This window comes from Aulostomus chinensis, chromosome 3, assembly GCF_037954235.1.
Source record: "Aulostomus chinensis isolate RoL2024-O1b breed Wild chromosome 3, RoL_Achi_v1.0, whole genome shotgun sequence".
NCBI classification, from domain to species: domain Eukaryota; kingdom Metazoa; phylum Chordata; class Actinopteri; order Syngnathiformes; family Aulostomidae; genus Aulostomus; species Aulostomus chinensis.
This window is the reverse complement of record NC_141322.1, coordinates 29,305,223-29,322,734: the sequence shown is the minus strand read 5'-3', so window position 1 is coordinate 29,322,734 and position 17,512 is coordinate 29,305,223. Positions and strand designations below refer to the sequence as shown.

Sequence of the window (17,512 nt, the reverse complement as noted above, 5' to 3'; positions counted from 1 at the left end):
GTGGTCTGCTGTGAGGGGTCTTGCACACTGACTACTGTGAACAATAGGAGTCGGTGAGAAAGCCCCTACAAGCAATGGTCAACCCACTCCGCTACGTAAGCACCATTCAAGCACACTTAACCGTCTCACACAAGAGAAAAAGATTTTTTAAAAAAAGAAAGAAAGTGTGAACTCTCATCATATCTGGGACGGTGCACGGCAATGTCAGTTGAAGAAAAGCGTCAACAAAATCGAAACATCCACGTCACGTGGGGAACAGATCTAAAATAAAATCAGTTCTCTGATGAAATAATCCATAATGATATTTAGTCTGTGTTGGGATTAAAAGTGAAAGAAGTGGAGTTTTATCCAGTGGAGACATTGTGTATCATCCAGAAAGCTTCAAGATGTTGTTCCTGGGAACGTTAAGTGAAACCAAAGGAATCCGGTGTTTTACGCCGTTCTGTGGTTGATTGGTGATGTGTCTGGCACTGCAGTTGCAGTCTGTGAAACTGTTATGTTTACTTATTCACCTGCGATGGCTGTCTCAAACAAATCGGGTCAACATTCAGTGAAAATGCCTGTAGGGAATCCAGTATGAACATCGTAGTGGAGCTGAAAATCTGACCTCAATACCCACTCTGCGCTGCACATGTGTGAACAGTCTGCAGTCTACGATCTTAGTGGTGAGCCCCAAGCTACCCTTCAGGGTTACTCAAGTCTAATTATTCAAATGCAGCATGTGTGTATTCGCAACTCCAACTCAGTTTTCTGTTCTACTACATAACCATCTGGTGCTGACTCTTCTTCTGCGACAAACACGGCACGCTACAAAATCCATCCAAGATAGAATATTTGTGCTCAATACACGACTTGTGATGTGGTCCTGGTGTAAATGTGCGTGTACCTTTGCGTGTGTTCTCAGTGACATCAACACCAAACTGAATGATGTCTCCAGAGAGGACCTCGCAAGGCGGACTCTCCTCTGAGCCCCGACTCAACCTCTGGCTGTTGATGAAGGTCCCATTGCTGCTTTTAGTGTCCTGCAGGTAGAACTGACATAAAGGAAGAACGCAGGTCAACAGACAGGCAGACAGAACCCTAAATTCTTTGGCATGGAGAGGAGTAAAATAATCAAATGACACCAACATGTATTGTGATTAACGCGTCGAGAACAGTTTTGAGAAAACTTTTTGTTGGAATATTTGATCATTTAACTGAAAATGGGGCTACTTAGTTAACTGGGTCATTCCATTTTGAAACCACTTCTTTTGACAGCATCATACTATCTTCCCCATAAGATGCATCATAAAGATTCAGTATTGTTGACAGATTCTCATTAAGCTTCAAACAAGATGCCAAATGATATGAATGCCGCTGTTATGTTCCCTTCTCCCTCAAATTACAGCATTATTTAGAGTGCTAAATATTATACGACTATATGACAGCAGCCAAGAGCTGCCACACTCAGCAAGTCACCACCAGCAAGCAGGAAGGAGATAATATACTGCGAGTACAACACTGTCTTATGATATCAATTTACCAACCATCACGTGTTAGCAAAAGCTGCAGCGGCTCGCTGAGATCACTACCTCTGAAGCTGAGGGGAAGAATATTCACTTTTGGAGACTGTTGGCCAAATCTTGACTTGACAATGGCCAAAGAAGAAAGTGATCACCGTCAGTTAAATTCTTCTCTGGAAAACATGAATGTCTTAGAAAGAATTCATGTCAATCCGTCCCATAATAACACACATCTCTCTTTTTATAAAGCAGTTATCAAAATAAGAGACAAAGAGCACACAACAATGAAAAAAAACACCTGTACAACACATATTAATTGTTGCGCTAATTAAGTCTGAGCCACAGGGGTGGACTTAGCAGCCATCTTTAGTGTCTTACACAGTATATGCACATGGTATATTGTATTTGCTCACTCAAATGGAATGCATTCTGACAGAATCAAGCAGATGGTAGACAGCAAACCCAATGCCATTTGAATGGAAAAGAACAGGACAATATAATTAGGCCAGCAGAGAATACCAGCAACAATAGGAGTACATGCCGTTAGCATCCAACTTTCTGCTGTCCTTCACAATGGACTTTATAGCCAGGTGCTACAATTCTCCCAAACACAAACTAAAACATGGCCACTCATTATAAGAAGGAGTTGATACATTTGATGAAACAAACACAGAATGACACGACCAGAGCCTGGAAGCCTACTAAGAAATAACAGACATGGCAGATGATCCGCAAAGAGCTCAGTGGAATACCAGTTAGGTCATCTAATGTTTAGTGAGGAAAGTGTGTTCTGTAAAAGTTCTATTAGCTTAGCGAGGTAAATACAACATCACCATAGCAACATATCACCCTCCTGCTTCATTTTACCGTCCTGCGGTTCCATAGGAGCGTGTGCTTGTCCTGAGAGGGTTGTCTGTCTGCTGTCTACCATCTGCCTGATGCTATGTGAACACATGAGGACACTGATCGTCTATGACCCAGCACAAAGGCAAAAACAGATGTTTTTCTTTTTGGCATGCTTCCTCGTGCCAATCACAGCACATGCAATCGTGTGTCTATATCTGAAATCACTGAATCTTTCAACAGACTTCACACAGAAATGACATCAACTTTAAAAAACGATCCCCTGAGCTAAAGGGACATGTCTGAGTCCTGAAATATAAATGATCAATAATAATACTAAACCTGTCTGGCTTCCATGACTGTGTCCTGACAACAGTCATCCAGTCAAAATGCATCTTAAATAATTGTGGTCAATATAAATCTAGACTGCATGGATTAAGTGAGACAGTGCTGCAGTTGGCGTACCCATGGATTGGAAACAGTTTATCGCTGTTATTTGTATTTGTTTTGATATTTCTTTACACCTCCATTCTTCTCGACACATCTCTACTCTCATCCAACTAGCACCTACATCTGCACCACAAGTAGCCCAGCTAAACTGGACTTCAACAGCCCAGAGACATCCAATGGCAACAATACAGGATTCCTTCACTTCATCTAAGAGCAGCTAGTTGGACACAGCAACTTGGAATACACAGTTACACGACCACAGCAAAATATGACCAACAACGCTGTCTCATTCCAAATGCATCAGCTTAATACACACTGAAGTCAATTACATACTCACTGACAGAGGGAAGTGTAAACATGCACAAGCACATGTCCACACAGGAACTGCACACACACACACGGTTTTAAAAAAATACAAATTAACGTATGCAGAAAAAAGGATGAAATCTCTACAAACACAAGCCTTGCATAGCAACATAAACAAGATGCAGGAGAAAACACAGACACGATGAGGCGTAAAATAGCACTATACTACACACACATGCGCACGCACACGCACACACACACAAACACACACACACACACACACACACACACACAGTGCAAGATCTGATCTGAATGCCTGAGGCCTGTCTGTCGTTCCAGGAGTTTCATTCATTAGCTCTCAGCTCTCCATTATGACTGAAAACCACTGTCGATCTACCAGAGAGAGCAAGAGAGGCATGAGCTGAGAGCTGGCGAGAGGAAGGAGGGACTGACGGAAGAAAAAAGCAACACAGGAGACAGAGAGAAGAAGAGAGGGGGAGATGGAGAAAGAGAGAGAGAGACTGCTTTACTGACTTCACCATCTGCAGTGTGCTACGAAAAGCTACTGATTCACAGCTCACATCACCACACACACACACGTTTACAGTTACCTCCTGTCCCCATGGCAACCTGGAGACAGGAGAAGGAGGGACCTAACTTTAGAGCTTTTCACCCAGCAACAAAACACACACACACACATAGACACAATGCGTCACATACCTCACATTAGCACACATTAATAACTCGTCGCCAACACATAAACACAGAGAACATGACATCATCCACCTGTGAGGGGGTTGTTCTCCATCCAAGGAAGGTCATCCGTTTGCACCATAACGTAACCCTAGCCAACGAAAAGTTCATGATTCAAACAGTCAAGAAGCCCCAGAGCCAACTCACATTTTATTTGTCGCTGTCTTTTGTAAACCGAACCACAGTAAACACAGTAATACACGCTTACAACATGGCTCCACACTTTAAATAAACCAAATACACAAGATGGAAACGAAGTGACGCTGAGCTGTGTGTCTGTCGGGGTTCCAGTGCTCTTGGCAGCCAAGTCAGCTACCTAACTTTAAACTAGGGCTGCCTCCGTAACGAGACAGTAACCAGACATACAATGTATACACTGTATACACTGCACGATTCTGACTCAATGTATGAGTCGATCACTTGTGCTGGACACCTGTGGACTGTTCTCACTCATGACAACTGCCAAAAAGGATTTGTTTCAAAGCTCCAAGGAAGTTGTTTTGCACCTCTAAGAGGAAGCAGAAGAAGTAGTTGTTGTTAAAGAGGAGACTGTTGAGGCCAACTTTCTCATGTTCCTGTCTGCCATGATAAGAGGATGAAGACTCATCAAGAAACCAACTTGCCTCCTATGATGCAGTGCGTCGCTGCAGACTATGTCTGACACTGGGAGTAACGAGAAAACTCCACTGACGTCGGGAAAACAGCTCGTGTACCTGCTTCCACCGTGAGTGCACATGACAAGAGCTGACCAAAATTTCGGACAAGTCTGAATTTCGACATCAGATAAGACACAGCACATCAGATGACACCTGATGAAGATGAAATTCGTCAAATTCCATGAGTCGCGTGCCTCAAATACCTGGCCTTAAACAGGCTCACATCATACAGTGTTTGCCTAGCTTTTATCAATGACAGGAGCCTTGGTCTTCCAGTCACAGGAATAGAAGCGTTTGGTTCAACTATGGACCAGAAGTGTGTCAAGTCAGGTTATCTATAATTTCACCATAATAAAGTGGCCAAGGTTGTAGTGGACACTTCTTATCCTGACATCAGGACTTGGGCACAATGGTGAATATCTCACCATGTGAAGGACCTTAGGGCTGATTACGATGTAAAAAGTAGGAATACATTTCAAGGAACTCACAATCAGCTTGTACTGCATGACCCACAGAATAAAGTTCAAGACAGATATAAAGTAGGCGTGTGAGTTTTTGTTGGCTTCTCGGTGTTACTTTCCTGTGTGATGTGAGACAGCTGCTGCGGCATCTGCTGAACTATTAGAATTTGTTGAAAAACTGCAATGATTATAATTGATACTGAAGTCAAAAGGTATTTGAGAAAATCTGAATGTATGGAAAAGACAATTAACCCTACCAAGTTAACTGCCAGGAAATGTTAGCATCATGTGCCACTGAGGCTGATGGTCAAAGGCTCCAACAGTGGCACCTTTGATGTGCGGCAGTCACACCGTCTCATCGTCCTTCAGCAGATTATCTACATGGCAGCTGTACTTGCATAGGAGTAAGTCAGGAGAAACACGTCCAGAGAGTGGACACTGCACTGTCGGGTCGTACATGCATAAGGCCACTGACCTAAGGTTGAGAGGCAACATGCATGTGGCAGGAAGTGATGACAAGTTGATGCCCTTCCGAATGGAAAGGGAAGTATGAAATAGAATAACAACAATCTCCACTCACGAAGCAGCGTACAATCAGGGCTGGTGGAGAGGGCCTGGGTCTCCGCTACCGGGGATCGTGGATGCAGCAGGACCTGGATTTCCTATGCTTCTCTGCTTCAGAGCTCAACAGCTTTTCACTGACTGTCTGGAATGTCCCGAGAAACTAACTGGTAAAAGTAAGCGGCTCCTGAACATGTGACACAGCAGCAAGAGCAGACTTACTTCGAGAAGTCTGGCTATGTGAGTGGTCTTCTCACATGATATTGTCTGGTTGTTGTTGTTTTTTTTCCTTTGAGTCTGCTGCCTCTGTACATCAGTTTGTTTCCTTCACATGTCTTGAACCCACTTGAACAGCCACTAGTGATTAATCTCCATTCTCATGAACAATTATGTAACACGTACAGGCTCCCTAACATCCAAAGTGTTTTCAGCGAGGTACAAAATCCAAATGCAGGTACATTTTCCCCAAAGGCACTCCACAATTCATCAAAATGTTCAAAATCATCACAAAGTCATTATGGCTGGGTGCAATAGTCAATTAGCAGGAGCCTCCATCTTTTGATTGAAGCCAAATGTGTCACACCATGCAATGATAAATGAAGCTCAATGGTGCTACCCTGTTGTCCCAGAAAACAATCACAATATCCAGAAGCAAGGGAACCAACCCAAGTACAGCACAGCATCATCTTGTATTCCTTCAATGAAAATGCAGCCATCTATCAGGGATATCCACATCAGGATATCCAGACAGTCCCAGCTTCTTTATATATTTGGAGATGAACCAACACCAGGACTCATTCCCATCCCGTTGAAAACGTCAAGAGCAGTTGGACTTCTCAGACACTCGGTAAAGCAGCAGCCATGATGCATTCAGGTATGCCTGACAAACTCTGGAATGCTTCTACGGAATCATGAAAGATTTACAGGGGCGATAATTCCATCCTCTTAAAAAAAATTATAGTTGCTTACAAAATAATAATCAGCCAATTGGATGTAAAATGTTCTTAAATATTTCATTATCTCAGTACACAAATTGTTTCTCAAAAGGTGAGACAAAATTATTATGATTTATTATGAAAATTATTTGGAGAATTTGTTGATACTGGAGTTAATTTTCCTTTCATGAATGCAACACTTGTCATCCCAATCCACCCTTTCCATTAACTCAACGGCCAACATTCCTGCATTACTTCCACCCACTAACAGAACATTTTTTGGGGGGAAACACTGCATCCCTTTATCCTTCTCTGTCCTCTGCCTCCCTTTGTGTCCTGCTGCATTTGTGGCAGCTACATGAAGACCATGGAATTGTGTTTGGGCTTTAATTTTCCCTTGGCCTCAAGGAAAGCATCACAGCCAGCTATCCAGTTTGCAGGTCAACAAGACACCAGCTGGCTGGGATGCTGCACGTGCGCTCACACAAACGCACACGCTAAGAGGCAGGTAGTAGCAGTCAGCTGACGGATTAACTCTGAGCCTGTATTTAAGTCCCTCTGAATCAGTCGAAGCAAAACTAAGTTCCACCTTTGTGTAGAGCAGGAGACGGTTCCTTGTGTCCCACTTTTACTCTCTGCAAGAGTCACCATCACTTCGAGAGAGGACATTAATAATGGCTTTGATTTTCCTGGGAACGTGAGTCAACACAATCCCACATTCTCCCCAGGCAGAGATGGACTGCCTGACAGTGGTCCCTTTTAGAGAGACGACAGGTCACATTTAGAAGTCACAGCTCCTCCACAGAGGTCAAGTGGAAGGTCAAATGCCAAATAAAGAAGCCATGTAATCTGTGTTAGTAGTTACAAACTGTACAACTGTGAAGCTCCTCTCTGAGGCTGGATGTCAAAGGACTGGTCACAGCACAGGCCTGGAACTGAGGTGTGAGGTTTTCTAATTAATAAATGAACGACTCAGTCATGCTGAAGCAAGCGAGCCATGACTGTTGTGATACATCTGTTGTATTGATGTTGTTGAGCAGAGAAAAGGGGACAGCAGAGTTGTTAGGACTGAGAATGAATGATAAAATGCCACGCAACAGTTCTGGGTGGTGCTACAACGCTCACATGACAATTGTCAAATTCTAATCTACAGCAGTGCAAGAGACTATGAGTGGTGTACATTATAGTACATAAACTAACATCCTTGACATCCTCAGACTTGCTGATAACAAATATCATTGCTGGAAAGGTGACAGTGAAGCTACTTACCGGAGTATTTTTCCTAAATTATTCCCCATCTGACATTTTGACGCCCTAAACGATACTCAGTTCAGAGAAACTCACCCTCCGAGACTATAAGCACTGCCATGTTAGTGCAAGACAACCAGCTTCAAAAAAAATTCACTGCACTTTTGAGGAATCTATGTTTTCCCCTCACTTTATCAGAGCAGATGGCTCTAAATACAACAATACCCAAAAGGCTCAACCGCCAACGCTACCGAGAAGCCAGTCAGCGGAACAAATAACAGCTGAAGCAAAACAAAATCCAATCCCAGTACTTTGGTTTGTCATCGCCAACAGTGCTTTATGATGCATGTGGTGAACTTTGGTGAGAGGAACGTTCTGGCTTTTTTTAACTGAAATTTAACATCAAAAGATTTTAATCGACACCGTTTTGAAATGCTACACATATCCAGCAGAAAACCCTGCTACCTACCCTAGGGTAGTTATTGTTATCGTCAGGCCACAACCAGTTTGTTCTTCAGTCTAGTGATGCAACTCACCCTCTGCCTTCCGTTTTTCAACATTTCCTCAGACACTCAAGATGCTGTTGACACCATTTGCTGCAGTGAGTTTATTGTTAGAAGCTGCCGACAGCCACCGCGATGCTAAATCCTGATGTGGCTCATAAATTGAGGAGGCCTTTATGAATTACAGCACCCACACTTGCACACCGAGGCTGTCGGCTCTGAGTGGGAGAGGTTACACTTGCTGTTAAAATGCGTCTCCACAAGCATCTGAAGTGACCACTGGATTTAACTTTCATCCTTAAGTCCTTCAAAAAAGGTGTGTTGCTAAATTCATGAGAAAATTAAATAGTATCCTTGTCAGGTTTGTGTTTTGCTGGGGACTGCGTGACCGACACATTAAAACACTGCCACTGTTAATAGTTAAACCATCTCTTTGACGATTTTTCTGATTTATCATTTAAGGCGGACGTAAAGAGACTGAGATCAGCTGCTGGAGGAGCGACACTGAAATCTAGTAAGTGAGCGAGCGGCAGGGCACATAACTTTCCTTCAGTTGGAAATTAAAAGTGAAGGAGGGATAGGAAACCAAAACATCATAGAATGGTTCTATTCCTCGGCATATTCCTGGCAAACCAAACCTCCACAGATGTTAGACACGTTCATAAAATATGGACTTTAGTAAGGATCAAAGACGGTGGAATAAATGATAACAATACAGCGTTGCTTGTGTGAGAATCAGTCCATATTTCTACTTATATAGACGACATCGGCTAATAAGCCAGTTCGGCTCTAAATGAGTTCTGAATTTGTTTCCAGTGTGTTCTGACCCGTATTTACAGCTGATTGTGACCAGATCCCTCAGGACACGTCGAACTGCCAGCTCTCAACTTGGCCAAACACTTCACTTTACTCACATTCTCTGCTGCCTGGAATATGTTTCCATGTTGGCTGACCCTCCACTCAACAGTAGCAGGTCACTGCCTGTTTTGGATGTGGTGGTGGGAGTCTGAACTTCAGTCAGCTACTACTCTGCACCAACACACACAGCGAGGTCAACAAACTCTACAACATCTTTCAGACATGTACTGTAACCTGCACATGTTAACTTTGCTGGCTACACAGAACCATATTTGGAAGATCAGCTGTTAAATAATTTAGTACTGCGTGTTGTACATCTACAAAATGAAATCTGATTTGCTTCAAGAATGAAATGTGTTGCTGGTGATGGAACATTTACAGATATTCAGGACCAAGCATTTCCGAATGTGATCAAAGAAAGGGTGGGACAGAATATCCAGACTACAAATCTACGCAAAACAAACATCCCGACTCAAAACATTTGTGGTTTCCCAGCCAAAAGATTTGCATTTGTCTGTATCTCTCAGCTACATGTTCCTTCTCTGGTGCTTGGTTGTGGTGTCCTGCTGCAGTATCTGGATGCACAACGCCAGAGCCGAGTGTGCCAGGGAGCCTTTCCTGCCAACAGTGTCTGATTCCTTGCCACTCCGATATGAATTACAGATCTGTGTCCTGTCTGTGTCGCAGCGTTCCTGTGCTGTGTTGGTATTCAGATTGAGGTCAGCATGGACTACTGATACCGGACAATTCTATTCTGCTGTGAGAATTCCTTCCTGGTTGACTAGCCAAACCAACGACACTTCTCTGCACAAAATCTTAGAGAGGCAGGTAAATGATGGCGTATTAACACAGCTGACTGACACTGGTACGCAATCTTGCTGTGACTCTACAAGACTGCCGCGATGAGGCAGGCGCAGAGAATGTAAAGATTTTACTGAAACATGTGGGAGTGTAAAATTCCATTTTAACTTTCAAGTGAAACATGTCCAAAAACACAGTTATCCAACAGCTGCACCAATTGCAAATTTAGCCATGTGGCTAAAAGCCTTTTGGTTCACACCAAGTAATTTTGTGCTCACTGACTGTGTTAGGAGGTACTTGTAGCCAAGTACAGAGTATAGAGATTCGCTTCTCTATTTCAGAGTAAATCTGGCCCCACCTGAGGCCTGCGGTGCTTTCATGACTCATCTACTGTAGGGGGCGTGTGCATGTCATCAGGCCTTTTTCAGCAGCATGGTATTGGCTCAGTGTGTCTATTTTGGTTTTCCTTTATGGATAGTACCTGGTACCAGGTTTCCATAGCCCCTCCATCAATCCCAAGTAAGCTCAGCTGCTTCTGAAAGGTGACAACTGCTGACCTCTGATGGGTCAGAGTCACGAGAATTGTCAGTCTATTCTTTTCACAAAAACCTGGTTGTGTGGTTTTAACGGATCAATGCCAGCACTCTCAATGCGGCGTTACCATCGTTCAGACTGCTTACATCTGTGTCCTCCAGAAGGATAAACCGAGTCTGATCCGGTCAACTGGCACGTGATAACAGTTCACTGTCCACCCTCGCTGGATGAATGAATGACTGGCTGGACAACTCGTAAGTGATCCAGCTGTATCACAGAGATCATCAGTAGGAGCCCTAAATCTGGCTTAATCTGCTACGTATCTGGCCGAGCACACCATTGAACAACCGACAGGCTGGATACTGGTTTTTGACTGGCCTACTGACAGCTACACAACTGTAAATGTGAGGCTAGAAATACACAGGGGCTGGAAAACTACATGGAACAGAGCCTTATCAGCCTATATAGTATTTCAGGCAGGCAGTTTTGGTTTATTCTGCTTTCAATCGCCCAACATCCATTAACCAGCAACTCACTGATTTTTTATTTATTTATTTGAAAGGAATATACAGGAAGTGTTTCCTTTGATTCAGCTGCACAGAGTCCCGGGGGCACGTGCTGGAGAGCTCGCTGTGACAGTGTTCTTGGTTTTATATGACGGATGGATGTTGAGGTCCCAGGCCTCCGCTGTCAGTTTCTCAGTGCTGTGTGCACCACACAGAGGCTCCAGATGAAGAGCACACGCACACTGGACCGCACCTCCCAGTCTGCACCCCCTCCAGAGCATGACGCCTGCGTTCATTTGGTGAATTAATGGAGTCTCCCCTCGCTCCACCCTTCATTTATTTTGCAACCGTTGCAATGACAGCATGCACGTGTATGAGCAGAGTTGACGGAGTGTAGTGAAAGATATTCTGCTCGTTAAAATGACTCATCAGTTCATTATGAAACTAAGTATTTCATTCGAATGTATTGTTTAATCCAAGAGGTAGACCTAATTCACTTGCACACAGATTGTAGTCCAACTTCTCAATCAGCAGTACAGAGGAAGTCAGCAATGTCCACAGCAATGGTTGCCTCGTCATTCATGCTGGCAGAGGCTGCTATGCAAGATGTCAGCTTGCTCACACATTCACACTCTCATATACTCATGGTGAAGGCATCAGGAGTCAGTTTGCTGAAGGGCACTTTGAGACGGCTTCTGCAAGAGCTGAAAATGAAAGCAGTCAGACTGTAACGAACCAAGAGAAAGTCAGTCTGTTTGTCTGCAAATTGTTCTAATTATTAAGTCACTCACTGAATGAATCAAAAGTAGTGTGTCAGCGTGCTTTCATTTTTAATCTACTCTTATCAAAAGTGTACTACACTTATGTGCGAGGGCTGATGTGCTTCTCTTGATTTATCTTTGAATCTGTTTCATTCTCCAATGGGAATCGGGGCTGAATGACTTCTGCTTTACAACCACAGTGGCTCCCAAACTGAGGTCCCAGGACCTCTGGGGTTAAGGGAAGAGGCAGCTGGATCTGGTCTGACCTTTCTGTGATGGCTGCTGCTTAAATAAGAACACACTTCATTATCTGAAGAGCCCTTCAGATATTCCTCCCACCAGCTGTGCTCATGTCAATTAGTTCACCCTTCACTCACAACGATCAGGAGCTGTGAGATCTGCAGGCTGCCTTTGCATCACATGTGTGGCTACAAGATGATACAACTGACCAAAAGACTCTTTGGCTAACTATAACTTCCCAACAACTGACTCATTTTTCAGGGGTGTCAAACATCAGGTTTTGCAGATTATTCATCTGAAGAGTGAGAGTCCCTCGGTCTTATAGGGCTCGGGTGTGCAGAATGATCACATCAATAACGCAGCTTTCTGCTGGATCACTGAGCCAACCAACTGGTTCATCAATCAAAGAACACATCCCATCACACCTGTTTCCTTTTGGTGGGCTAATCACTCACTCACACACACACACACACACACACACACACACACACGACTGAGGTGAAAACTAAGGTGCATTAAAGCCATCAATACGGAAAATGTTTAAAATAAAACATTCATGCAATTTTTTATTGACTTTTTTCCCTTTTCTGCTATTCAAACACTTCCTCAACACAACATCAGAGCCAAGTGAAACCGTCGGTTAGTGAGCAAACAAACAGCCGACTCATGTGACTAACCATGATCTTAAAGCAAGGGGAACCTACAGTTACGAGGTATTGGTTTGACAAGTGCACTAATACAAGCTGATTTCCAACGTGAGCATGTCTGAGAAAAGAGTTGCGAACCTTTCAGTCTTGGTAAATGCAGCTTTGTACTTCTGCATTTACTTGCACATAATCACCATGGCATAAATGTACATTGAACTTACATGTATGTAATTCATACATTTAAAAAAATTAATGCTTTTTTTTTTTTTAATGTGTTAGGCCAACACCAAGAAACAAAGAGTAATGAATGAGAAGTTACCATCTGATAGACACAGATGAGAAGTCACCAATGCACACACACATGAGCATCTCTCAGCTGGTAAGGTTGAATCTACAGTTAGCAGGCTAACAGATGCAGCAAACATGAGCAGGAGTAACAGGTAACCAGGAGGGTGAAAGAGGAGCAGGTTTATTCACTTTCCAGCGTTGCATTTCACCAGTGAGCAAACAACAGATTTTTATGTCAACACTCAGAGCAGACTCAATCACAACTGCGCCGTCTCTTTGTGTTTCACGGGCTAGTTAACAACTTTACCCTCAAGCCCATGCTTCAGCTGCTCGCCTGCCATAGATCCCACAGAGACACCGCAAAGAGGGTTGAAAACAACGGAGTCGCTCTGCTGGACAAACCAACTATGCCCCTTTTTAAATGAACAATGTAGCTACATTATAATCAGTCGAACATCAGCTTTCATATCCACCAGCATACACAACACGTGAAAGGCCACACATGTGTAGCCAGGTTTGGCCCTTGCTTGAATATGGCTGATGAAGCTGACTGAAACAACTTTCCAGTTTTGTAGCCGATTATGGCCTTTTGTCTTTAGTTTTCCAATCAGCTCGACATAAAATCAACAATATAAACCAAGTGCTTCTATTTTACTGCATATTACATTACAGACTATACCAACAAGGGGAATGCACAACCGCAGGTGCAACAAACCCACTTGCTTTACTGTCTGTAGTGCTCATCTCTAGTCTTACACATTTGATTTCTTGGAGTGGTTTCCAGTTGTCCTGGACTCGTACCAAACACTAACGTCCAAACCACGGTGTGAATTAAGAGTGACAGTGGTCATAATTCAACAATGACAATAGCTGATCATCGTTGGTTGACTCCAAAGTTCAATAAATGATGTATGGATAAATCCAGAAAGCTGACGAATGTGACTGCGTTAGCGTGTTCATGCTGGCCAGTCCGAGTTTGCCTGTTTGCATATATCCCTGAAGAGAGGAAAGGATGACGCTACTGGTGTTGTTATAAATAGCTTACACTCAGTGCACACACACAAACACACACAGGGTATTTCAAAGTCCCTGCATGCCACATTGCTGGGTAATCCGGTGGCTATCTCAGCCTGCTCAACCTGTTCTACAGAGAAACTACAGGAACGCTGAAGCTGCATGAGAACAGATGCTCCAGCACACAGATTGGACCTGTCTGTGCCTCGAATCTCAGTCAGTCAGACTTTAAGGAAACCAGTTGTATTTCAGATAAGTCGTGTGCTACTCTGGGCTGAGGACATTTCTGAATATTTGCACTCCATTTGGCTCTGGTGAAGGACTCAATTTGTCTGCAACTGGCAAAAATCAACACAGTTGTTTTCATTCATATTACTTACAAAAGAAACAAGAAAAACGAGAGTTTTGGCTGTGTTTGGCTCAACCTTTCCAAATGAGAGAGATTTTACTGACTTCACAAGGTTTTAACAACATGAAGACACTGATGCTGAATAAAATATTTCTCCTTTGATAAACATTTTTGTCTCTGGGATTTGTGAAGCAAATATGCTGGATATATTTGGGTTTATTTTCTTTCACTGAGATGTTGCTGTGAGATGATTCCCTGTATTGGACAAATTTATCATACAAAACTGCGGACATTTTTTTGTAAAAAGGAGTCATAAGTCACAGGTACTAAAATAATTTCAAAAGCGTTTCAATTGAACAAACTTGTTTGCAATTGGTACACAAATCCGAAACTGATCCAGACTGTATTAAGTCATGCTTTTTTCAGGTTCCCAGGCATGAGGAACTGCATACCTGTCTTTCTACCTATAGTCTCTTTGGTATTTGGGGCAGTGCTCAATTGGGATGATATACGACCATCCAAGTTCAGTGTTAAATCAATAAGAAACTCCAGAATTTGCAGCCTAAACAAACTAAATCTGTTCCAGTCTAATTACAGTTCACTACAGCGAGTGCTCCTCCAGGGTGTTGAGATGTTGAAGACCGTGTATGTGAGTGTAGCTGGGCTGCTGCTGCTGGCAATTTAAATATATGACACAGAATCCGAGGTGACCACTTGTGAAGGAACAGCCAAAGGGGCTGTCATAAAGAATTGTCTTCTGCAGCATTATGAATAAATCCAGTGACTTTTAAACAAAAAATACAACATCTGTATATCAAAGTGTTTGATATTTACACCAATAATCCCTCAAAACCTGGAAGAAAGTAACAAACTACAACAAACAAAAGCAAATTTATCATTTCTTACCTTGCCGGTCTTGTGGTCGAACCAGACCAGGGCATGATTCCTGGATAACACCTTACAGTCGAAGGTGGCATTGTTCTGGGCTGGGCGACACCGAGCCACCGACCTGCCAATCTTGACAGGCTCATCCAGGTACACATGCCTCTCCTGGAATGGATGCGAGTTGGGTCGGCAGGCGAACACAGCCAGTGCTGAAGGCATTGATTTTGGCTTGAGAGTGTTACTCCAACCAGACACGAGGGACGCGTTTTCTTGATCCAGAGTGGCAGGCTTCTATTTCAATCCCCTGTGAATAATCTACAATATCTGTAGCCTGTTTGTAGGCAGGGTTGTTAGTCTTCCAATTTTGTAGGCACTAACTAATGAACATTGTTCACTGTACACAGCCCAGGCTGTCCCAATATGATTCAAAAAGACTCTCCGGTGTTTGAAAAAAATGAAAATAAAAAAACAAACCAACTAGTATAAAAAGGACAAGACATTCCCTTCAGCCACAGTCCACCTACATAACGACACATATCTGACAGCAGGCACTATGTACAGACGAAGGTGCCATGTGTCAAGACATCCATGACTGAGTATAGCCTGGGCAATCTGGCAAACAGCCCTCCACGTCCATCAAACTATTCCAGTAACGTTGCTAATTCAGGCAAGGGGAACCAATCGGCCTGCTACAGACGCGATGTTTTAGCCCCCCAACCCACCCCTGGGATAGCAACACCTCTCAACAATAAATATGAACGCTGTTCAAAGTCACTGGGGCTCCAGCTAACTAACTCTCTATGTAATGTCTTGTCGAGAGCAAGTCAGTGAAACATTGCGCCCATTCTTGCACTGTTCGGTCCGGGCTTGCAGCAAGCTAACTGCGGGCACACACCCCTGTATGTGCAACACATCAGTCGGTTTACTCACGTTGGCGTTTAGTAATGTGTCACTCCCAACCTATTCGTCATTTTCAGTCGTTGTACGGGTGACCTTGTTGCCCTGATGCAGGGAACTAACGTTACCACTCCCCCGCGGAGAATATCTGTAAAATCGGTAATGTCACCTAGCGAGGCTGAACGCCAAAACCCCTGAGTTACAAAACATTAACGGTCAATTACGGTTCACCAAATGTTTCGAAGCGGTTCAATCCCACCCTCCGTCTCAATAATCTAACGCCAGTTAATGTTACGAAGGGTGACCCAACTCTCAATCGGGATGGTTTTCGGGGGATTAGCAGGTCTTCTTGTGCACCTAAAATGCTAATTGGCTAGCTCGCTAGTGGACAAACGGAGCCCGGACTCGCTGACTGGCGTTGTACCAGAGAGCTAGGTTGGGCTAGGCTAATGAGTGCTAACAAACTTATCACCTAGGTCCTCAGACGTTCTCTCCCCACCCTTCTCAACCAGTTCGCTTACCGAATGGGGACGAAAAGCCATTCTTGTTTCTACCCCAAACTCAAATAAAGGCAAGGTAGCAAGACTGGGGAAGAACTGCAAGCGGACGTTAGCATGAAGGTGGCAAGCTAGCGGCGAACGTTAGGTGAGCCACCTAGCAGCTAGCCGGCTAACTGACAGTCAGGGGCAGAAAACAGACGCGGAAAAACCAGGGGAGTTTCTTGGCTGCGGGTCCTCATGCATCACATCAGCCCGATTGTTTTCCAGGAAAAAAAAATCCTCTGAACAGACCACGAAATGCGCTGTCGTCGTCTATCCCTATCCCGGTCGGGTTAGCGATGGAGGGGTTTAACTTATTGCCGTCGCCGCCTTCCAACAGTTTTCTGAAAGCAATGTAGAAGAAGTTGTCCTCCTCCGCAAGTGCCAGCCGCCATACTGTAACAAGAGAGCGGCCAGGCGGGGTGCGTTCACAGTCCCCGTCACATCAGCTTCACTCACTCTGGAGGAGCACACACACACACACAAGCACACACACAAAAAGAAAAAAGAACAAATAAATAGACTACAATTAAAAAAATATATAAATAAAAAACCGTTTTAATCACTGACAAACATCTGATATTCCCTCATACGTGTATGGCAATAAAAACATGTCATGACCAACGTTTTCATAAACGAGTCTGGTGAGAAATATGTTATACCCTGAACGAAAATAGATGTCACCACCGTCGTAGAAAGGGATGAGTTCCCTTTCTGGGGAGAGCACCTGGGTCTGCCCAAGCGAACTTCCCGCCCCTGCACCTTCACCCTCAGGTCATTCATCCAAGCTGCAGGCAGCAGTGAGGAACTGGATAATTTTGCATGGGGGAGCAGACGATTGGGAGGCCACCAAGTCCTCAAGGTGGTCTGGACCAAATATGAAGAGGATTACATTGATTAGACTGAGTATATCAAAGTATGAAGCACACACACACACACACATATATATATATATACATATATATATATATATGT

At 43.7% G+C, this 17,512-nt stretch overlaps 1 protein-coding gene across 12 annotated transcripts in view; it reads right to left on the bottom strand.

Annotated features, from left to right (window-relative positions):
• The window catches only part of slmapa (sarcolemma associated protein a), a 49,826-nt gene extending 32,752 nt beyond the window's left edge, over positions 1 to 17,074 (bottom strand). For 2 of the 12 annotated variants that reach the window (XM_086200234.1, XM_086200236.1), the window contains exons 1-2: positions 15,123 to 17,072; positions 887 to 1,034 (exon numbers count right to left, since the gene is read on the bottom strand). In XM_086200234.1, coding sequence (XP_086056360.1) covers positions 887 to 1,034; positions 15,123 to 15,320 — 346 coding nt within the window. In that variant the 5' untranslated portion in view covers positions 15,321 to 17,072. Of the gene's footprint in view, positions 1 to 886; positions 1,035 to 1,526; positions 2,380 to 15,122 lie in introns of those variants that run through there. The other 10 variants (XM_086200235.1, XM_086200238.1, XM_086200246.1 and 7 more) reach the window with 7 other exon arrangements.
• Positions 17,075 to 17,512: the final 438 nt, after the last annotated feature.